Source organism: Bombina bombina, chromosome 10 (assembly GCF_027579735.1).
Source record: "Bombina bombina isolate aBomBom1 chromosome 10, aBomBom1.pri, whole genome shotgun sequence".
Lineage (NCBI taxonomy): Eukaryota > Metazoa > Chordata > Amphibia > Anura > Bombinatoridae > Bombina > Bombina bombina.
In genome coordinates, this window is record NC_069508.1 from 94395848 (window position 1) to 94421013 (window position 25166).

The window sequence follows — 25166 nt, forward strand, 5'->3', positions numbered from 1 at the left end:
GTGGTTCCTTCTGTATAAAGAGCCTGCCTATCCCTCCCGTCATCCGTGTACTTTTGCTTTGGTATTGGTATCCCAGAAGTAATGATGACCCGTGGACTGATCACACTTAACAGAAGAAAACATAATTTATGCTTACCTGATAAATTCCTTTCTTCTGTAGTGTGATCAGTCCATGGCCCGCCCTGTTTTTTAAGGCAGGTAAATATTTTTTAAATTATACTCCAGTCACCACTTCACCCTTGGTTTCTCCTTTCTCGTTGGTCCTTGGTCGAATGACTGGGAGTGACGTAGAGGGGAGGAGCTATATGCAGCTCTGCTGGGTGAATCCTCTTGCACTTCCTGTTGGGGAGGAGTAATATCCCAGAAGTAATGATGACCCGTGGACTGATCACACTACAGAAGAAAGGAATTTATCAGGTAAGCATAAATTATGTTTTTTTCATTTTTTCCCCTTTTCTGTAGTGTAGCTCCCTGCCCCACCAAAGACCAACCCCCCACCCCCTCCTAGATACATTCGATTTATATATTTTTTAAATTAAAATACCCCTTTCTCAAACTTTTCAAACTTTGATTTTCTGTAGTGTAGCGTTCCCACCCGCTCCCGCCCCGTGCACGCGCCCGCCCGCCGCCCCCCGTGCACGCGCGCGCGCCCATGCGCGCCCCCATCGGCCCTGCCCCCGATCCCGCCCCCCTCTACATTACCCGGCCCATTGATGGCCGCCCACCCGCCTCCCAAGTCGGCTCCCACCCACCAACGATACCGGCCATCGATGTCCGGTGCAGAGAGGGCCACGGAGTGGCTCTCTCTGCATCGGATGGCCATCTAGAGGCCATCTAGAGTTACTGCATCACTGCAATAACCGGAAAGCAGCTGGAAGCGAGCAGGATCGCTTCCAGCTGCTTTCCACACCGAGGACGTGCAGGGTACGTCCTCAGGCGTTAACTGCCTTTTTTTTGAGGACGTACCCTGCACGTCCTCGGTCGTTAAGGGGTTAAAGGGACAGTCTAGTCCAAAATAAACTTTCATGATTCAGATAGAGAATGTAATTTTAAACAATTTTCCAATTTACTTTTATCACCAATTTTGCTTTGTTCTCTTGGTATTCTTAGTTGAAAGCTAAACCTAGGTGGTTCATATGCAAATTTCTAAGCGCTTGAAGGCCGCCTTTTCTCTAAGGGCATTTTGACAGTTTTTCACCACTAGAGGGTGTTAGTTCATGTGTGTCATTTAGATAACACTGTGCTCACGCACGTGGAGTTCCAGTGAGCCAGCTCTGATTGGCTAAAATGGATGTCTGCCAAAAGAACTGAAATAAGGGCGCAGTTTGCAGAGGCTTAGATACAAGGTAATCACAGAGGTAAAAAGTGTATTTATATAACTGTGTTGCAAGTGTCCCTTTAAGCAAGTGTTTTAGCAAAATAAGAGTGTTCTAATAACAAGCAAATATTCTCAAACTAATTTCTAGCACTATCTGTCTATTGAATGTTACTGATATGAGAACAGAAGAGAATACAATTGTAACTTATTTCTTAAAGGCATATTCAATATTACTGTATATATGTTGTATCTAAAATCAAAGTTTTAATATGAACTGCTCATACATTAACTGCTTGATAATTTATTTGAGCATGGAATCATGAGCATGATCCAATCCCTTACACTTGGGTGTTTCATTTCCTTTAATAAATAATGGTGTTGCATTTCCATTAACCTAATAATCTGTATGGCTAAATGCAAACAACAAAACTACAGCGCTCATCTCCTGCAGAGCCCCAGTTTGTCTTTGGTGTTAGCACAATAGGGTTAGCATAACCAGGAAATGAAAGGGTGCAGGAGGTAATGCCGCCACCTAGTGTTTCTAAAGATACATCTCCCTATGAACTTGTGTAATTCTTAATACTGTAACCCAGAACTTGCTGGTTTTAAGCTGTAATATAAAGAGGTATTGTAAATTTTATATATATATATATATATATATATATATATATATATATATATATACTGTATATATATATATACAGTATATATGTATATGTATATATATATATATATATATATATACAAAGTCACAAGTGGATCCCACACTCACTACTGGAACACAGCATCTGGGGTGCACTACAAACTGTAATATGAACAATGAATAAGAAAGGCACTCTCCGTAATTACTAAGTATCAAACTTTACTTAAGTGAACGTTTTCGGGGTTGCCCCCGTCCTCAGACTTTACAAAACAAACAAAAATAGAACAATTTATGTGATTACCTGGTTGTGATCCTGCTAGAGCGTGTAGCGTCCTCTATTCGCAACTGCGCATGCGCAAGAGACTATACGGAGGCCCTAGAGGTTCAAAAGAGTCACCAAGTCAAAAATTAAAAAGTTAAAAAACAGACCACAACCCTCAAACTTAGTTGCAAACATAATTGAATGAGAAGTGTATGGGGAATAATCATTTGTCGCATCAAGTATTCTTAATATGTGTAATATATATGTAAGTGTAATATGCTGCGATATTCAACAAAGGGTGATCTAATGGATCTACAAAACCTGCTACTCAGAGCTAACATTCATATCGCGAGTCATCACAAACATAAGAACATTGGCTACCTAAATCTTATACTTATCACAGAAAGGGGCACAAAGAAAAGAGCAACACTTCATAGTGACACACCAGTTGATAATATATATTACATGTTACATATTCATTGATTTGCAATGTACCGTACCACTATCATTGGATCTGCAAACATCGTAACCTAGCAACAACAAATCTAACATAAATGTAAATCAGATGCCGAAGAATGCTAATAGTCATATCATAAGTCAACCTATGCTATTACAAACTAGCAACATATGCTATTACAAACTAGCAACCCGAAATCATGTAGTGCTTACTGTGTCCGAATAGGACACCAGCTGATCCCATGGGTCCGTTTGGAATATTACCATTGAGACTGCAAGCATATGCTAACAACGTAACCCAACAACAGTCAATGTACCATACAAGCAAATCTAATGCCAGATCGTAAGTAGAACGGTCAATACCATAAATAAGACAAGCAGTTTAGGTCATGTCAAGTCAAACAATGACCCACAACGATGTAAAACATAATAACATGTGTATAGCCAAATGACCGATACATTAATCACCAGAAAATGACCTAATCAGTCATACCATATAGAATTACATCCTAACAATACATCAAACCAAAGAAACTGGGCATACATAACCTCTGTACACAAAGGGAACATAACTTGATAAGGTAATCTGGTAGATGATCAGACATCCATATCCAATATCAAAAGTATTCATCATAGACATCACTAATATGTAACACGGTAAATAATAGTCAATACAGTGTTGAAGAATATACCAACAAACCTACTTCAAAGAAGGAAGGTAATCACAAAAAACACTGCATATCAAGGTGGACATGCAGTCCCTTGGGAACCAGGGTGTCTAGTGTAAAAATCCACCTGCTCTCCCTTTGTAATAGCAGCCTACCTCTATCACCACCTCTGGGAAGGGGTGGGATATGATCTATGATGATAAATCGTAGATCAGTGTTTTTGTGTTTTGCTTGGACAAAATGCCTGGCCACGGGTTGGTCCGATTTGCCACTGTTTAAGGCCGCTCTGATTGCTGACCTGTGGTTAGCCATTCTGGTGCAGGCATCGTCCTGCGTCTTACCGACGTAAAACTTGCCACATGGACAGTGGATCATGTATACAATATATTTGGTGGTGCATGTGACCCTGTGTCTCATTGCAAATTTCTTGTTCTTCCAAGGGTGTGTAAAAAATTTGCTCTGGGTCATCCCACTACATGTGGTACATCCACTGCACCGGAATCACCCATTTTTAGTGGTATCTAACCATGTCTTAGACTTGTAACTTAGTCTATTGTCAGGTCTCATCAGGTGATCTCTTAAGGAGGCCGCCCTCCTATAGCCAACAATTGGTAAGTCCATAGAGTTACAGGATAGTCCTTTGTCTGTTGAAATAATGTCCCAATGGTCACGTAGAATCCTCGGCAAAGTGACCTTATCAGGGGTAAAGGTGGTTGTCAGTATCATCCGCTCCTTTGGAGGTACTTCTGGTTCAATCTTCTTCAAGGCTTCCATCTGTGAAGTATTACTTGCCTCTACATAAGCAGATGTGAGATGTTGTTTACTGTACCCACGCTGTTCGAACTTATTCTTCATCTCGTCCAATTGTAGATATTTGTTAGCTTGGTCACTGTTGTTTCGAATGACCCTTTTAAACTGCGATTTGGGCAAGGCCTTTTTCAGGAATGGTGGATGGCAGCTTGTTCCTTGTAGGATAGAATTTCTGTCGGTGGGTTTTTGATACAACGTTGTTCTCAGTCCAGTGCCAGATTTGTATATTCTTAAATCCAAGAAATCAATTGTCTGTTTATCACAGGTGATCTTGAACTTGAGGTTATTATTTGCATCATTCAATTCCTTAAACCAGGAATCCAATCCTTGTTGGTCACCCCTCCAGATTAAAAACAGATCGTCTATGTATCTGCGAAACATCAGTATCCTCTGATCTTGGAAGAGTGTGGTACCCAGGGTTTCAAATTGTGCCATAAACAGATTGGCATAGGATGGGGCCACATTGGACCCCATCGCTGTGCCCGATACCTGTAATTAAAATTTCGATTCAAATCTGAAATAATTCAATTTCAAGCAATATTCAAGAAGCTGTAATACCACATCAACTGGTGGACCCACATATGGAGAATTAAGCAGAGTTGATCTGATTGCAGACATCCCCTCATCATGTGGGATGACGGTGTAAAGGCTGGTTACGTCCAAGGTAACCAGCAAATCATCACCATTTAGTTCTCCACATCTTGTAGTTGTTTTACCATCTCAATAGAATCGAGGAGGAAGGAATCCATTTGTTTTACAAACGGTTGTAAGATATCATCTATATAGATGGCAAGTGACTGCAAAACAGAGCCCCTAGCCGACACAATGGGGCGCAATATGAATGTTAGCTCTGAGTAGCAGGTTGTGTAGATCCATTGGATCACCCTTTGTTTAATATCGCAGCATATTACACTTACATATACAGGGAGTGCAGAATTATTAGGCAAATGAGTATTTTGACCACATCATCCTCTTTATGCATGTTGTCTTACTCCAAGCTGTATAGGCTCGAAAGCCTACTACCAATTAAGCATATTAGGTGATGTGCATCTCTGTAATGAGAAGGGGTGTGGTCTAATGACATCAACACCCTATATCAGGTGTGCATAATTATTAGGCAACTTCCTTTCCTTTGGCAAAATGGGTCAAAAGAAGGACTTGACAGGCTCAGAAAAGTCAAAAATAGTGAGATATCTTGCAGAGGGATGCAGCACTCTTAAAATTGCAAAGCTTCTGAAGCGTGATCATCGAACAATCAAGCGTTTCATTCAAAATAGTCAACAGGGTCGCAAGAAGCGTGTGGAAAAACCAAGGCGCAAAATAACTGCCCATGAACTGAGAAAAGTCAAGCGTGCAGCTGCCAAGATGCCACTTGCCACCAGTTTGGCCATATTTCAGAGCTGCAACATCACTGGAGTGCCCAAAAGCACAAGGTGTGCAATACTCAGAGACATGGCCAAGGTAAGAAAGGCTGAAAGACGACCACCACTGAACAAGACACACAAGCTGAAACGTCAAAACTGGGCCAAGAAATATCTCAAGACTGATTTTTCTAAGGTTTTATGGACTGATGAAATGAGAGTGAGTCTTGATGGGCCAGATGGATGGGCCCGTGGCTGGATTGGTAAAGGGCAGAGAGCTCCAGTCTGACTCAGACGCCAGCAAGGTGGAGGTGGAGTACTGGTTTGGGCTGGTATCATCAAAGATGAGCTTGTGGGGCCTTTTCGGGTTGAGGATGGAGTCAAGCTCAACTCCCAGTCCTACTGCCAGTTTCTGGAAGACACCTTCTTCAAGCAGTGGTACAGGAAGAAGTCTGCATCCTTCAAGAAAAACATGATTTTCATGCAGGACAATGCTCCATCACACGCGTCCAAGTACTCCACAGCGTGGCTGGCAAGAAAGGGTATAAAAGAAGAAAATCTAATGACATGGCCTCCTTGTTCACCTGATCTGAACCCCATTGAGAACCTGTGGTCCATTATCAAATGTGAGATTTACAAGGAGGGAAAACAGTACACCTCTCTGAACAGTGTCTGGGAGGCTGTGGTTGCTGCTGCACGCAATGTTGATGGTGAACAGATCAAAAAACTGACAGAATCCATGGATGGCAGGCTTTTGAGTGTCCTTGCAAAGAAAGGTGGCTATATTGGTCACTGATTTGTTTTTGTTTTGTTTTTGAATGTCAGAAATGTATATTTGTGAATGTTGAGATGTTATATTGGTTTCACTGGTAAAAATAAATAATTGAAATGGGTATATATTTGTTTTTTGTTAAGTTGCCTAATAATTATGCACAGTAATAGTCACCTGCACACACAGATATCCCCCTAAAATAGCTATAACTAAAAACAAACTAAAAACTACTTCCAAAACTATTCAGCTTTGATATTAATGAGTTTTTTGGGTTCATTGAGAACATGGTTGTTGTTCAATAATAAAATTAATCCTCAAAAATACAACTTGCCTAATAATTCTGCACTCCCTGTATATTACACATATTAAGAATACTTGATGCCACAAATGATTATTCCCCATACACTTCTCATTCAATTATGTTTGCAACTAAGTTTGAGGGTTGTGGTCTGTTTTTTAACTTTTTAATTTTTGACTTGGTGACTCTTTTGAACCTCTAGGGCCTCTGTATAGTCTCTTGCGCATGCGCAGTTGCGCATAGAGGACGCTACACGCTCTAGCAGGATCACAACCAGGTAATCACATAAATTGTTCTATTTTTGTTTGTTTTGTAAAGTCTGAGGACGGGGGCAACCCCGAAAACGTTCACTTAAGTAAAGTTTGATACTTAGTAATTACGGAGAGTGCCTTTCTTATTCATTGTGTATATATATATATATATATATATATATATATATATATATATATATATACTGTGTGTGTATATATATATATATACTGTATATACTGCATATATATATATATATACAGTATACACTGTGTGTGTGTGTGTGTGTGTATATATATATATATATATATATATATATATATATGATTATTTTTTATTAATTTTTTATTTAATTTTTATTCAAGTTTACATACACAATACAACAAAACAACTTTCAAGATAAGTGTGGAAGAGAGCACAGAACAAAACAAAATAAAGTTTTGATATGCTATTTATAAATATTATTTTAGGGATAGTCTAGATAAAATGAAACTTTCATGATTCAGATAGAGCATGAAATTTTAAGAAACTTTCTAATTTACTCCTAGTCTCATTTTTTCTTCATTCTCTTGGTATCTTTGTTTGAAATAGCAGGAATGTAAGCTTAGTAGCTAGCCCATTTTTTGTTCAGCACCCTGGGTAGCACTTGCTGATTGGTGGCTCTACCCAGGCCAGGTGCTGAACTAAAAATGGGCCGGCTCCTAAGCTTACATTCCTGCTTTTTCAAATAAAGATACCAAGAGAACGAAGAAAAATTGATAATAGGAGTAAATTAGAAAGTTGCATAAAATTGCATGCTCTATCTGAATCATGTCAAGTAAAATTTTGACTGGACTATCCCTTTTAGAGCACATCAATATATTAGAAGCTAGTTGTATAAATTTGACTTTAGTAAAGAAAAATAAGTTGCAAACTAATATCAGCGGCAACCAAATAGCATGGAGACTAATTTTTCAATGTAAATACATCTAGATGTGCACCATAGTATAAACTTTAAGCATTCTATAGAACTAGCATATGTTCTGGGCTATTTAGCATTCTATAGTACCCAAGTATGTCACAATACTAAACTAGCATATGTTCTGGGGGTTCTTAGATCAGTATAAATATATCTTAATGTTAAAAGTAGCATAAACTCTAAGATCAATAAAAAAAAATATTGTATTAGAAACTGAACATTATATTGTGTGCTTGTATGTCACAATATTAAACTAGCATATGTTCTGGTTATTCTAACAGCCAGATAGTATGGAACCTAATTTTTCAATATATATATTTCTGAATGTTCACCGTAGTATATTATAAAGAGCTAGCATAAGGTCTGGGTAGTCTAGCATTATGTAGCACACAAGTATATCACAATATTATGCTAGCAAATGTTCTGTGCATTCTTACATCAATATAAAGATGTCTAAATGTTCAACATAGTTTAAAATCTAAGGGCAATAGAAATATATCTCACAGTAAGAACTCTTTACATTCTATAGTACCTATACATGTCACAATACTAAACTAGCATATGTTCTGGGTAGTCTAGCAGAAAGTATAGAGGAAAACCATACTTTAAATATAAAATATATGAAGAGCTTGTTACTATCGCCCACTATGAGTCACAAAATAAGTAATGAGCATTCAAATTTAAAATGATCAGTGTGGTTTAGGCAAACAAACAGGCTGGTAAGATTTTCAATTTACAATATTATCATGAGATAAAAAGCTAGCCTTATAACATACAATAGCAAGCAGTGAATATGTGAAAGATGAGCCCAAACTACCATTGGTGCCGCAGGTGCAGTGACACCAGGGCCCAGGTGCTGGGGGGCCTATAGCATCCAGTCTATACATAGGCATGGGCAGAATGTGTACATCTATCTATCTTTCTATCTATCTATCTATCTATCTATCTATCTATCTATATCTATCTATCCATTTATCAATCCTCAAAATCATTATACAGAACAGCATTTATATTATTACTATTGCTTACTACAGATTTTGCACCAGGACCCAGTTGTTGAGTAGGTCCGCCACTGCTCATATGGACCCTCAGTACTCTCCAGTAAAAGTAATTAACATCTTAATGGGGGATTTAACAATTTATCATACTATAGGGATCTGCTAAAAAGCGTGATAAGAAAACTTCAATATCTGCTCCCAACCAAATTATTGGAACTACTGGAACCACTATCAGAGTGGGTAGACTCCATTATTCAACCATTTGTCAGTAGATTAGAAAGTTATCTAAGGGACACTAAGCACCTTTTAAGGATAATACAAGACATTGATTGGGAACCACACTATGGGTGGCTAACCATAGATGTGGTATCCCACTATTCCTCATAAGTTTGGTTTAAAAGCTAAAGAGAGTTTCCTGTACACAGATACTGATTTTTCAATTGAACAACAGGATTTTTTTCTATATGTAATCAGATACCTTCTGGAACATATTTTTTCAGCTTTGAGGGGCAATTTTATCTCCAGAGATGTGGGACAGCGATGGGGGCTAAATTTTCCCCATCCTATGCCAACCTATTTTTAGGTTGGTGGGAGGCCAAACACATCTTTGGAGATAAAAATCCATACAGGTCATCTATTAAGGTCTACAAAAGATATTTAGATGACCTGATATTTATCTGGACAGGAACAGAGGAAGAAGGACTCTCTTTTGTTGAATATTTGAATGGAAACAAAGTGGGTCTTAAATTCACAATGGAACAGATTAATTATTTAGGTGTTAGCCTAATAAGGGCTTCAAATAAGGTTGAGAGCCAACTATATAGGAAATGATATCTAAAAACTCATTGCTTCACACAACTAGTAATCACCCTAGTCATGTATCGTTTGCGATAGCTAAAGGTCAATTCCTATGAGTGAAAATAAATTGTAGCAATGGAGATCAATATGAACAAGAATGTAAGAAATTGACATCACATAAAAATACCTTACATTAAAACACTGTAATAATGGCAGGCAGACTACTGATTCTTAAATACTGGAAATCTTCTAAGGACCCTAATCTGACAGAACTCAGGCATAAACTTAAAAACCAACTTATAATGGAGCAGATGGATACCTCAATAAATTCGGAATCACAAATTAAACATTTCCTGATCAAATGGGGCAATATAATTAAACATTTTCCTAAAGAAATTCAATCGTTGATAATCCTACCCTTTCGAGGCATAGAGACTATAGAAATGGCCATAGCAAATAAAGAATTCCCAGAACTATAGATGGAGTTGTATTGGACTGTTCGTGAGGTGGGAAAGGGGGAAACAAAACTAAATTTCTGGGGTCCTTTCCCTTTTTTTTTTTTATTATTATGTGAAAAATTGTATTATATTTTGATTAAGAATTTAAGATAACAAGCAATGAACAAAATGTGATTATAGGTATTATTATTTCATTGATTAGAAGCCGTTTCGTTGGACGTGGCCTCTTTGTTTGAGTTATCACATTTTGAAGCTAGATGATTCTACATATATGTCTTGTTTCCATATTTTTATGTGTATTTGTATTTTTGTGTTGGATTTAAATAAATAAATTAAAAAGAAAAAAAAGAAAAGAAATTGACATCATAGTGGAAAGAGAGGGGGTACACTAATAGAGTTATCAAAAAGGCTAGAATGCAGGCTGATCATTGTCCAAGGGATAGCCTTTTAGAAGATAAACCTAGAGAGAAAAAGGGATACCCCCAACAAACTACATTTGTTACAAGTTAAAGCAATCAATATTCTAAAATCTGTAATATTGTCAAAAAAGCACCTTCCAATCCTCCTAGCTGCTGATAAATTGAAGAAAACAGTCAAGCAGGGCTGCAGATTTTCCTACAGTTGGGGATATCATTAGGTAATATTCTATCACTTATACAATTACCTATTAAAAAGTCAGGAACACAGAACTCCTGGCTAAGACATAACGGGACCTATAGATGTGAGAATTCCCGTTGCAGAGCTTGTGATTATATACAAATCTCTGCTAAATTTGTTTCATATTCAACGGGAAATGAACATATAACATTACAGTGTGTGAACTGTTCAATGAGTTATGTTGTATATTTAGTTTCTTGTATTAAATGTAAGATGCAATACGTTGGTCTCACCACTAGGATGGTGAGATCAAGAATTAGGGAGCACCTTACTAATATTGGCAATGAAAAAGAATGCTCAGCATTCTCTAGTCATTTATCCATGTACATGGAAAAAATGTAGTTTCCATTAAGTGGAAAATAATTGAAAAGGTACTTTCTCCAAAGAGAGGTGGAGATAAAACCAAACTCTATATTACTCTTAATATACTATTTCTATATATACCTATTATTAATAACCAGTATGTATATCTATGTATGTATCAGGATTTCTAAATAAGCCAACCACTAGGTGTGTATATATATATATGTATACTCTATTGCATACAGTCCTATATGTATAAGATGAAATAACCAGTGTTAATACAAATAGTAGTGAGATCTGATTAAGATATTTATTGTATTGATTACCTTTTTGTATTAGAAAGTCAGTTTAGGAATTGTATCAGTTAGCAAGTTATTAAGTATTGAGTTTCAGTGCTTTTGTCCAATTGAAGTTTCTTTCTATGGTAACGATTTAAATTTAAATTGAGGTATGTCCAACTGTGACTAGGTATATAAGCCTGGGGAGGTTTGACTAGGCTATTTATGATTATTGGGAACTCCCGAAATGCTTCAATGACATCATACGGGCCTACAGGTTGTAGTCTCAGCCGGTTTTAATCAGCAGTCTGCAGTCTGGCTATGCGGTTGCTTATTTGCCGTGTTTTTGTAATCCAGACTGGATGTTCTTTTGTTCTATATGATACCAACCAAATTATATCACACTATGCTGGATAACTTAAAAGCACAGCAGTACAAGCAGTTCTCGTGGTGCGGAGCACTCCTCTGTAGCAATCCTTTCTCACACAAGTGCTGCAGCCCCAAGCTTATGGTTTCTGCTCTAACAGTTCTCATAAGGTAATGATAAATATTGCCAACCTCGAGGTGAGTACATGGTGACAAAACTCTTTCACGGTAGTGGGAGAGTCTTTCCATCAAGCTCACCAAGTTGAGTGGAGCATGTGCACTGTTAAATAGCTCCATACTTTTTCTGGAGTTTGTAGTTTGTATAGCTATATCTATCTACTGGTCTCCAGTCTCTATAGCCATGTGACTAAGAACAGTTCCCAAGTAGGCTTCCCCCTGACTATTCAAAAACTGTGCATCCCGCTCTAGAGGGCCGGCCGCATCCCCCAAACAGGATCATAACATATATATGAGGATACTCCACTTGGTAAGGTATAACTAGAGTCCCCTCTGTAGGTAGCCAGCTAGTGATAGAGTGAGAGTCCCCTTGTTCAACCTTAGAGATTACACCTTCCACCTCTCCATTCTCAAGGTCCTCATTCGGCACTAATGTAAGTTTAGCAAGTGAAAAGAGACCCTTAAAAAAACACAAATTTTATCTTGAGAAATATTTATGTTGGTATGTAGTATTTTGTTTACGTGAAACTGAGACTCCTACATTACAATACAAGGACTAAAAAAAATCCCAAAGATTTTTTGCGATTTCTCCATGCCAACGAGCTTTTGAATGATATGTTTTAGACCTTATATTTTAATATAGAAGCCTCTCCTTCACATACAGAACCCTGCATAGTGAGATAAACATCTCTCATTGTAAAATTTGTGTTTCTAAAATTCTTTGAGGGACCACGTTGTACTAATGAGACTTATTAGATTATCTCACCTGAGAGGATAGCTTTAGATCATCGGGCCCTAAGGGTGCATAACCCAAAATGTTACTGTCCTGTTATTCATATACCATATGTCCTGTTATTCATATACCATTTTTAAAAAGTTCCCATTTTACTTCTATTATCAAATTTGCTTCATTCCCATGATATTCTGTTTTAAAGAGATACCTAGGTAGGCATCCGGAGCACAACATGGCAGGGCATTCTTGCAAAACTGCTGCCATATAGTGCTCCAGAAATGGGATGGCTCCTAAGCATACATCCCTGCTTTTCAACAAAATAAGTACATTAGAAAGTTGTTTAAAATTGCATGCTTTATCTGAATCACAAAAGAACAAGTTTGAGTTTCATATCCCTTTAATAAAGGTTATTTTTATTTTTTATCTATAAGTGCTAGGATTGATTGAGAAGCTATATGGGGGCTGGCAGTGAGCCTCTGTCTTCACTTGCACTGTTATATTATTAAAGGGACATTGCTTATTCCAACATTTCCTTTAGAGCCTCCAGTGACATAATCAAATGTATCCACCAAATGCAGTGATCAAGTGGGGAGCCACACAAAATGTGTGGGGTTATTGTATACCCCCTTTCATTACACTTTTTGTACGCCTGTTTTTAATAGGATCTAATGAATGTATGCGCTTATATTTCACGAACATGGAGATGCAGGAAATCTTTGTATGGCTAAATGCAGAGTTTTCATACCATGAGAAACTAACTAGATTCATAGATGATGTTCTAAATGAATTAAGCCTCTCTTCACCTATCATTTCAAGTGTATATAGTTAGTGGGCGTTCCTGCTAATAACATTGTTGAGAATGCAGAATTCATAAAGATTATTTTGCTACTTTGAAATATCACGTCTGATGGTGTTGTTGTGAAATATCACGTCTGCCTGATGTAAAGGTGCAGCAGCATCTTGAAACGCATAGCAGAATGTCTTGTATTGTTTTTATACTACTTTTTATTAAAATGTATCACTTGCCTTGGGATATTTTAATCTATTTTATTGGTTTGTGAGCTTTATTTTGGGGTTTCATATCCTTTGCTGGACTGTGGATCCTGTTCTTTGGAGTGAGTCAGCTGGTAGACTCTGATATACCAGCTTGCACTGCATTATAGTGCACAGCATATGTGAGTATTCCATCACAGAAGGGGCACATATTGGAGGCTTTGAAAGCATTAGTGACCATCTGGACCATTGGAGTCTCCCTGTTTACCTCCCCATTTTTGTTCTTTCATCCCAGACTCAATATCACATTGAATCTGGTGGGAGCTAGCTGGTGGGCTCTGAATACTCCAGCCTGCAAGAATAGCACTGCATTATAGTGCGCTCCGCTTGTGAGTACCCATTTATTTGTATGGGGATCATTTCTGGGAAAGATCTAGCTGTGTTTTAACATTCTGCACCATTGGAGCGCCTTCTTCTCTTTCATTTTTTTGTGCTATTTCTAACATGATTAGGTGTGTCTCTTTAATTTTCTTCCATTTTTTTACTTTACCTTTTTCTTTTTTCTTTACTGCTCTGAAATAATGAGACACAACCATGAGATACGTCACAAGGGCAATTGTGTCATTTAAAATTCCACAATATTTTATATTTAAAGGGACAGTAAAATCAGAATTAAACATTTATGATTCAGATAAAGCATGCAATTTTAAAGAACTTTCCACAATTTTGGTGAGCCTGTGCGAATTGTAGCCTCAGTTTCCTGTTCTTAGCTGACAGGAGTGGCACCCGGTATGGTCTTCTGCTGCTGTAGCACATCTGATTCAAGGCTTGACGTGTTGTGCATTCAGAGATGGTATTCTGCATACCTTGGTTGTAACAAGTAGTTATTTGAGTTACTGTTGACTTTCTATCATCTCAAACCAGTCTGCTCATTCTCCTCAGATCTCTGACATCAACAAGGTATTTTATTCCACACAAGTGCCACTCACTGGATATTTTATCTTTGTCGGACCGTTCTCTGTAAACCCTAGAGATGGTTGTGTGTAAAAATCCCTGTAGCTCAGCAGTTTTTTAAATACTCAGAGTCTCAGACCAGCCCGTCTGGCACCAACAATCATGCCACGTTCAAAGTCACATAAATCCCCTTTCTTCCCCATTCTGATGCTCGGTTTGAACTTCAGCAAGTCGTCTTCACCACGTCTAGATGCCTAAATGCATTGAGTTGCTGCCATTTGATTGGCTGATTAGCAATTTGTGTTACCAAGCAATTGAACATGTGTACCTTATAAAGTGGCCGGTGAGTGAAAATACATATAGATCAATAAAAACATATTTGCAATATACATGAACTGGCAAAAATGCTTCTAGTAAAAGTTATCACCGTTTTAGTGTTAACATCACTAAAAGTGCTAGATCTCCTCAGTTCACCAGCATTTAAATACTGCAGCTGCTCAGAACATCAGTGGGGCTTGTATTATATCATCAACTAACAAATGCAGTCATTACCAGATGATACAAGCAACTTAGTCTCTCTGAGCAAGTGCTGTAATTAAAATGCTGGTGCACAGTGCATACTTAAATACCTTTTGAAACAGCTATATCTTTTATTAGAAGCAATTTTGCTAATAAATGTATATTATCTTACATTTAGCCACCAATCAGCAAGCTCTACCAAGGTGCTGAACCAAAAATGGGCTTACATTCAAATAAAGATACCAAGAGAACGAAGAAAGTTGTTTAAAATGGCATGCTCTATCTGATTCATGAAAGAAAAAAATGGGGGTTTTATATCCCTTTAAGCTTACTATTTTATTTTTGATTATGTGTATTTAGTTGCACTTTTGTTTATTGTTGCAGTGGTTGCAGTATCAGAAGAGAAAGATGCTTTGGGATGAAAGCTGGATTCTTTCTGCGAAAGATTTACCAGGTATGTTTTTTTATATTGTTATTATTGCTTTTGGGTTGAAGATAGAGAAACGATTTTTTTCTAAATCCTTCTTCTGTTTCACTTTCTGCAGAAGATGAGTTTCAAATGGGTCTCGGCAGCACTGTCAGTTTAAGACAATATAATAACAATGCTCCTTTGGGTCAGTGCTTAGACATAGCCCCCAATACCGTACTCATAGGCAGTTCTACTGAGAGCTTCATGCAGACCGGCCAATAGTGAGTATTATGTATTAAAAAATAGTTCTGTTCAATATTGTATTATTCTAAGGAAACCGGGGCTTTTCTTTTCTTTTGATCTTTTCCCTTTTATTTGTATAGAAAGCTTTCAATAGAAAGTATGTCACATAGGCAGTTCCCTAGATTCACTAAGATTTATAAGAACTGTATAAGAGAAACATTTTCCTAGGTTATCATATGTTTCTGGTTTACTAAAGGGAGATGTTTAAGCACTTGAAAGTGATGCAGCATAGCTGTAAAAAGCTGAATAGAAAATATCACTTGAACATCTCTATGTAAAAAAAGGAAGATATATTACTTCAAAATTGCAAAAGGCCTTTAAGCAGCCAATCAGGATGCTAGTCGTGGGACTTGCAAGGGAGCTTGCATCTGGCATGTTCATGAACAGTTGTTATTTCCCTACTCAGTTTAAGGGAGTTTACTATGAAATCAGTTTCAGTAAAATCTCATGTGATCACAGTAAAGCAAAGGATGACCTCAGTCAACACCACTGCTCCTGCTGATTGGCTGTTTTGTTTGTTGTTTTTTTTCCAACCTCCAGCTGGACAGTAGCTGTAGGATAATTGTTCTCAGAGCACTTGGTATTGGAAGATGAAGAAATTGATTTTTTCCTTTTTTACATAGAGATGTTCAAGTGATATTTTCTTGTCAGCTTTTTACGTTACACTGCATCACTTTCAATTGATTTAGCATATGAGTATCATGTTGCTTTAAAGCTTATAGAATCTCTCCATATCTATTATCTTAGTGAATCAAACATCAAACAGTTGTATTTCTAGGGGTTGTTCTTGGATGAATTCTCACAAAAGTCAACGGCCAAATATAAAAAAAAAAAAAAATGTATTTGCTAATCACAGCAGGCACATACATGTAAGGTTATCAAGCAGAGTGATCAAGTATTATAGGATAAACCAAAACACTGTCCAAACTCTAATAGATAAATACAGTTTGTGTTATGCAGATCACAAATCTACATCAAGCAGAGAAAATATAAGCTAACCATGCAACTATACTGCTGGGTTCTTCTAAATGAATAAAAAAAAAACTGTACAACTTCAGTAAAAAGAAATGAGCACATATTTTATATTGTGTGTTATCTTCAGTATATACATTGAAACAAATCTCTCAGCTAGTGTTGTGCCACAAAATGATATCTCTATAGATCCACAACGCAAATAAAGCCTATACTTTATATATAAGGTGATGCAACTTAATATTTGACTTCACACACACTGTGTTCTCTGGCAGTTTGTGAGGGACAACGCAGCAACTCAACGTGCGCAGAAAGAGAGAAAACAAATTATAAGGTAGGTTCCAATATTTCCTAAATTCTCATTTGATATCAGATATTAATAAAAACAATCACAATATCACTAGGTCAATCACAGCAGTGCTTTATAATTCCCTCAGTGTAACATAGTAAAATAGGAGATTAGGTTAAAAGAAGACATAAGTCCATTGAGTTCAATTTATACTGACTATCTAATTTACAATAAAGAAGTTGCCAATTGATCTTACATTAATTCAATTGGATACGGCCCATTTAACACAACCAATCATATCCCTGAATTCTGTTTTAGCCAAAGATGTATCTCAGCCATTTTTAAAATGTATCCAAGGTATTGGCATTCACTACTACTTAATCGATTAAGAGGTTATATGATGATTATATACAAATATATTTAAGGCTCATACACAGAGTTGGGGGAAGCGCTGAATATATCCAAAGCTACTGACATTCACAACCTCCTTAGGCAATAACTTTCACTCTTAGGGGGGTAGTTATCAAGCCGTCAGATTGAGCTCGCATTCTATTGGCTGATTGGAACAGCCAATAGAATGCGAGCTCAATCTGATTGGCTGATTGGATCAGCCAATCGGATTGAACTTGAATCTGATTGGCTGATTCCATCAGCCAATCAGATTGTTCCTACCTTAATTCCGATTGGCTGATAGAATCCTATCAGCCAATCAGAATTGAAAGGACGCCATCTTGGATGACGTCCCTTAAAGGAGCCTTCATTCGTCGGTAGTCCGTCGGCAAAGAAGGATGTTCCGCGTCGGCGGGATGAAGATTCAAGACCCGGCTTCGAAGATGACCTCGCCCGGATAGAAGACTTCTTCAGCGCCTCTTGGAAGATGACCTCGCCCGGATGGAAGATTTCTTCAGCGCCGCTTGGAGGATCACTTCATCGGATGGAAGATTTCTTCAGCGCCCCTTGGATGATCGCTTCTGCCGGTCCGGATGTCCTCTTCAGTTCCATCGGTGGCTCGGCTGAGTGAAGACGACTAAAGGTAGGATGATCTTCAGGGGATTAGTGTTAGGTTATTTTAAGGGGGGTTTGGGTTAGATTAGGGGTATGTGGGTGGTGGGTTTTAATGTTGGGGGGGGTTGTATTTTTCTTTTACAGGCAAAAGAGCTGAACTCTTTGGGGCATGCCCCCACAAAAGGCCCTTTTAAGGGCTGGTAAGGTATAAGAGCTTTGAACTTTTTTAATGTAGAATAGGGTAGGGCATTTTTTTTATTTTGGGGACTTTGTTATTTTATTAGGGGGCTTAGATTAGGTGTAAGTAGCTTAAAATTGTTGTAATATTTTTTTAAATGTTTGTAACTTATTTTTTTTATTTTTTGTAACTTAGCTTTTTTTATTTTTTGTACTTTAGTTAGTTTATGTAATTGTATTTAATTGTAGTTATTTGTAGGTAGTTTATTTAATTAATTTAATGATAGTGTAGTGTTAGGTTTAATTGTAACTTAGGTTAGGATTTATTTTACAGGTAATTTTGTATTTCTTTTAGCTAGGTAGTTATTAAATAGTTAATAACTATTTAATAACTATTCTAACTAGCTAAAATAAATACAAAGTTACCTGTAAAATAAATATAAATCCTAAGATAACTACAATTTAATTCTTAATTACATTGTAGCTATCTTAGGGTTTATTTTACAGGTAAGTATTTAGTTTTAAATAGGAATAATTTATTAAAGTATAGTGTAGTGTTAGGTGTAATTGTAACTTAGGTTAGTTTTTATTTTACAGGTAAATTTCTCTTTATTTTAGCTAGGTAAGCTATTAAATAGTTAATAACTATTTAATAGCTATTGTACCTAGTTAAAATAAATTGAAAGTTACCTGTAAAATAAAAATAAATCCTAAGATAGCTACAATATAATTATTATTTATATTGTAGCTATATTAGGGTTTATTTTAAAGGTAAGTATTTAGTTTTAAATAGGATTAACTTAGTTAATAATAGAAATATTATTTAGATTTATTTAATTAATATTTAAGTTAGGGGGGTGTTAGGGTTAGTGTTAGACTTAGGTTTAGGGGTTAATAATTTTATTACAGTGGCGGCGGTGTAGTGGGGGCAGGATAGGGGTTAATAAATGTATTATAGGTGGCGACGGTGTAGGGGGGGCAGGATAGGGGTTAATAAATTTAATATAGGTTGCGGCAGGGTCCGGGAGTGGCGGTTTAGGGGTTAAACTATTTATTTATTTGCGGCGAGGTGCGGGATCGGCAGGATAGGGGTTAATAACTTTATTATAGGGGGGGCAGGATAAGGGGTTACTAGGTATCATGTAGGTGGCGGTGGGCTCCGGGAGCGGCGGTTTAGGGGTTAATACACTTATTATAGTTGCGGTGGGCTCCGGGAGCGGCGGTTTAGGGGTTAATATGTATAGAGTAGCTTGCGGTGGGCTCCGGGAGCGGCGGTTTAGGGGGTAATAACTTTATTTAGTTGCGGCGGTGTAGGGGGGGTCAGATTAGCGGTGTTTAGACTCGGGGTACATGTTAGGGTGTTAGGTGTAGACAGCTCCCATAGGAATCAATGGGATGTCTGTCAGCAGCGAACTTGTACTTTCGCTATGGTCAGACTCCTATTGATTCCTATGGGATCCGCCGCCTCCAGGGTGGCGGTTTGAAAACCAGGTACGCTGGGCCGTAAAAGTGCCAAGCGTACCTGCTAGTTTTTTGATAACTAGCAAAAGTAGTCAGATTGTGTGCGGAACATCTGGAGTGACGTAAGAATTGATCTGTGTCGGACTGAGTCCGGCGGATCGAAGTTTACGTCACAAAATTCTACTTTTGCCGGTCTTTAGCCTTTGATAACTAAGGCGAATCAGCCTCGCCACAAATACGCTGCGGAATTCCAGCGTATTTGAGGTTGACAGCTTGATAACTACCCCCCTTACAGTGAAAACATGTATATGTTGCTGGAGATGAAATCTCCTTTCCTCCAGCCTTGGCATTATTAAGAGTTTCCCCTGACTCTGTATATGAGTCTTGAATATATTTGTATATAATAATCTACTATTTTACTATGTTACTCTGAGGGAATTATCAAGCTCTGCTCTATTTGACTTGTTGATATTGTGATCGTTTTTAGTAATATCTGATATCAAATGAGAATTTAAAGGGACAGGAAACCCCAATTTTTTTCCATGATCTGGATAAAACATACAATTTTAAATAACTTTTCAATTTAATATTATCAAATTTGCTTCATTCTCTTGTTATCCATTGCTGAAAAAACAGCATTGCACTACTGGCAGCTAGCTTAACACAATAGACAAATGTTTGCAGGCACCATTCAGCAGCTAGCTCCCACTAGTGTAGGATATTTGTGTTTTCTTTTTCAACAAGGGATTCAAAGAGAACAAAGCACATTTGAATATAGAAATGAATTTAAAAGTGTCTTAAAATGTTATGCTCTATCTGAATTATGCAAGTTTAATTCAAACTTTCCTATCGCTTTAATATTCAGCAACATACAGTATATGTTTTTTTCACTGTAAGAGCAATCAAATTGTGAAACTCATTGCCTAAGCATATTGTAAATGTCAATATCTTAGATAAATGTATGAAATGACTTAGATACATTTTTGGATAAAACAGAATTCAGGAATGTGATGGTTGTGTTAAATGGGTTGGTGTATAGTTGTATTAATGTAAGTTCAACTGACACCTTCTTTATTGTAAATCAGGTAGAGTCAGTATAGTTTGGACACTCAATGGACCTCTCTCTTCTTTCAACCTCATCTACTATGTTACTATGAGGATATTTTCAAGCTCAGCTGTGTTTGACTTGGTAATATTGCGATCAATTTTATTAATATCTGGTATAAAAAAGAAAGATTATAATCAACCCCATAATTTGTTTTCTGTATTTCTGCACACGTTGAGTTGCTGCGTTGTCCCTCATAAGCTGGCAGATAACACAGTGATTGTAGTGACACACAGACTTCACAAGCCTGACTGCTACAAATCTGTCCTTTAGCAGAGATGATAAGATAATTAACTGCAAATCAGTGGACATTTAGGGGCCGATTTATCAAGTGTCTGGCAGACATGATCCGATGTAGTGATCATGTCCGCCAGACATTGATAAATGCCGACAGCATACGCTGTCGGCATTTATCGTTTCACAAGCAGTTCTTGTGAACTGCTTGTGCGATGCCGCCCCCTGCAGATTTGTGACCAATCGGCCGCTAGCAGGGGGTGTCAATCAACCTGGTTGTATGTGATCGGTTGGATTGATGTCCACAGCCTCAGAGGCGGCGGACGACTTAAGGAGAAGCAGTCTTAAGACCGCTGTTTCCGGGCGAGCCTGAAGGCATACGCGGAAACAGGTGCATTAGGCACAATACGGGCCATGATAAATCGGCCCCTTAGTCTGGACTGGTGTCTTCAAATAATGCAACTGGTAGGTGGAGTTTGACTATTGAAAAGCAATTAAAGCAAACAAGGTGTTAATGCATTAAAAAAATGTGACACTCATGTTGTATGTTAATTTATTACAAGACTACAGAAAAAAATCTTATAATTATGAGGTTTATATCCTTTTAAATGTGTTCAAGCTTAATGCTTTCCCAGTGTATCATTTTTCATTTCAGTGATGGACGCAGAGTTGCAGCCAAGAGAATATATAAGAATAATTTTACCATATCTAAGACAATTAGAAAAGAGGTTCAACTTGTTCGGTATGTTCTGCAAATCTGCCAGTGAACGCTAGCTCTAGACTAGGCTTATTATGGGAATGTAACTATATTATTTTCATTCTACAGGAAGCTGGATCACCAGAATATATGTAAATTTTTTGGTGGATCTGTAGAGGGAAATATTTACATAATTACTGAATATTGCCCTAAAGGTAGCCTTGCAGATGTTCTTCTCAATGACAATGTCCCTCTAAACTGGGGATTTAGGTAAGTTGACTCCGCAAAATAATTTGACTTACACAATCGGGACTTATTCTGTTCTGCAATAAATAAATAGACTTTTAACAATAATGGGGTGTAAAGGCTTCAACCCACTTTATGAAGCATCCTATAAAATATATTATTAACTATAATATTACGCGGGACAGTTAACACAAAACATTTCTCCCCTTTAGTTTGTTCCCAATGATCCATTTTACCTGCTGGAGTGTATTAAATTGTTGGGGTTTTTTTTTTTTTTTTTTTTTTTTTTTTAAATCTTTTTTATTGAAGTCATAGATCAATACAAAGAATAGAGTATGTCTCAAGACATTCACAGGACAATGTATACAAAGCATAAATAGGAGACAATATATTCTAAAATCTCAAACATTTCCATAAAATGTGGGCTATCACTTAAAGAGACTTCGATTTTGTTTTAGAGTATAACAAATGTAATCAAAACAGTAAAATGGTCCTCTCCTAGCTGTATGCAAAGAAGCGTAAGGTATCTATTCAGATAAGGGTAAGACTAGTGAGGGGGTGACTCTATAATTATATGGGGAAGGGGGATGCAGCGGGCAAGAGCCGCTCAAATATAATAGGGAGGGAGGTGGGGGAAGTGGGAATGGAGGGCGGAGCCAGCTAGTATGTCCCTACCAGAAGTAAATTTAGGTGGGCCTAGAGTATAATTACTAAGTATAAGCAAAATCACACTTATCAACACCTTTGTATTCCAATAGTGGGAGCCTGAGAAGATATAATATATTATCTAAAGGAAGGGGGGACGTTAGAAAGGCTGGAGTCTGGGGGACCTAGGGTATCTCTGGGTGAGCCCCTCTCCCAGGGGAGTGCCACCTATAGGCGATGCGGGAAAAAGGAGAAGGGATATGACCCGCAGGCATTAAGTACCGGCGGGAAAGGGAGGAGAGAGGCTTCATCAAAACAACTATTATGAGCTAGTAAAGTGAGCAAGAGCATAGATCAATTAGGGATGACAATCATACAGTCACAGAGGATGATAGCCGATAACAAAAAAAAAAATATGAATATAACACAGCATTTAAGCAGAGAGAGGTCATATACACCACTATAAACAACAATAACTATTAAACATAATACAGAACAGGTTTTAAACTTGTCACCCAGTTACTGTTAGTGATTCATGAACTAGTATGTTGCTGGCAGTAGAAATAACTCCCCTTAAGATGTCCCAGCTAATTGTACCGTGTGTTAGTAATTTTAATATATGTCCCAAATATTTGTGGCAATTAGCTGCCTATCAATAGTATATAAGTTGCTATATGGCATACCGTGAGGGGAGTGTAGGAAGCTGGTATTGTAAAGGCTTTCACAGAGTGCAACAGTTATATGATCAAAGATAGACACAGAGTAAAAAAAAAAAAAAAAAAAACCAGCAATGAGTAAGACAATTGAAAAATGAGACGGCCACCATGAGAATAATTAATATAGAAAGCTTCATATGGAAATCAATCAATACCCTGCTGCGCTAATATATAAGAGAATAAAGGGCCATGTGAATCACCATATACCTCAGCAGCTCAACATATGCTATAACTAGCGCTGAGCCCTGAATATATAGTGTATATAAAATATAAACAGTAGTGTGTGTCCCAGGATTAACTTTACAGACCTCATGAGGATAACTATGAAAGCACTATATGTACCATGAGGCAGCTCATCAACTCTGGGGAAAGGCATATAGAAAGACCTTGTAACACTGTAAGGTCTGTGTACACATAAGGGTTAACATAGGCTAACATTCACTCTCAGGAATCACATAGAAATCAGCTGCTAGTCCACTCTTTAGTCTGTTTAGGACTACGGTAACCCAAATGACATCCGTGATTAAATAATATCATATCTAAATATGGTTTCCTGAAGTTTAGAATTTGTCAGTTACTGTGTAGGTTTAAACTAAAAGGAAAATTAAAAGAGCTAGGGATACTAATTAAAATGTAGGGAGTAGCGAGATGTCTCTTCTATAACTCAGATCAAGATAAAAACATAGTCTGTAGTGAAAAACTGTTGGGACATATATATTGGTGTTGTGTAAACATATTGTCTAAAGGCAGCTGGCGAGAATGACACATATGCAACAGAGCATTCACAGGTAATGAGTAGCTCTTGTCAAAGTTATGTGAGAGGGGAATTATTATGATATATGAGTTATAGGGAGTAACATAATATACAGTGTACCACTACACAGAAAGATCTTAAGTACACTATTATGCAGTTTCATTCACATGTAAATAAGGCTCGAATCAGTAAGCAAACATAACTCAATAAAATGAACTCTACAATTGAGTGCATCAGAGGGTATGTGCAATACAGTAATTGGTATATAAAACAGGGCAGAAGTTCTGGAAGTCGTGACATGAGCATCCCTGAGAAAATAAAGTCTCATTCTTAGGTCCCCATTTAAGGAAAGTAGCGTTGTTGTACCCACAATTTCAATGCTATAAGTTTGGTAAATAAAGGGCAACTACTGAAAAAGACATAACATAACTGAATAAAGGCAATTTCAAAGGCAGTCCAGAGCAATGGGGGTATCTGGGTAAGGACAGAGGTGACCCGCTATTACCCTATTCCACATCTGTATCTGTGCTGGATATCGGAGCCGCAGTTCATGAGGCCACAGGATCCCGATCTATACTGGAGCCGATGATGACAACTGGGCAGTTTGCATTTGTTCTGAAAGGCGCCACGCCCGTGTGACCTCTTCTCTTGGCTGAGATCTGTTCTGTGTGAGCGTGCTGCCTGTGAGTGAAGTGGCGTAGGGGGGAAGTAGTATAACTCTAAGCCGCTCTCATTCGTAATCATATAGGCAAACCCTCCTCGATCTCCCAAGGTGGAAGCATTAGGGCAATTGTGAAAATCAAAAGCTTCTAGGCAACCCTTACCTTGAAGTCGGGCTGTCGTATATGCCAGGTGAAAGGTCCCCTCTCGCAATACATGACAGTGTCCTGCAGTAGCTGGGGCCTGAAGTATGCTAGATGTAGATACCCTTCGTAAGTTCGGGCGAGGAGATAGAGATAGCAGTGCGCGTTGCGCATCCAGGTTCTGGGAAAGTCCCGCTGTTCTCGCCGCAACGGCTCCCTCACAGACCGGTTCGGTAGCGTCTGGCTGTATGAGGTCGGTGCTTAGTTTGTCAGGCAATACATTAGTTGAGTCCTGTTTGGGTAGTTTTTCTTGCGATAGTT

At 37.8% G+C, this 25166-nt stretch overlaps 1 protein-coding gene across 1 annotated transcript in view; it reads left to right on the forward strand.

Moving 5' to 3' along the window:
• Positions 1–25166, forward strand: part of LOC128640731 (atrial natriuretic peptide receptor 2-like) — a 293375-nt gene that overhangs the window by 52150 nt on the left and 216059 nt on the right. The window contains exons 4-7 of the mRNA XM_053693158.1: positions 15414–15483; positions 15575–15719; positions 21640–21726; positions 21811–21951. Of these exons, the coding sequence (XP_053549133.1) occupies positions 15414–15483; positions 15575–15719; positions 21640–21726; positions 21811–21951 (443 nt within the window). The remainder of the gene's footprint in view (positions 1–15413; positions 15484–15574; positions 15720–21639; positions 21727–21810; positions 21952–25166) is intronic.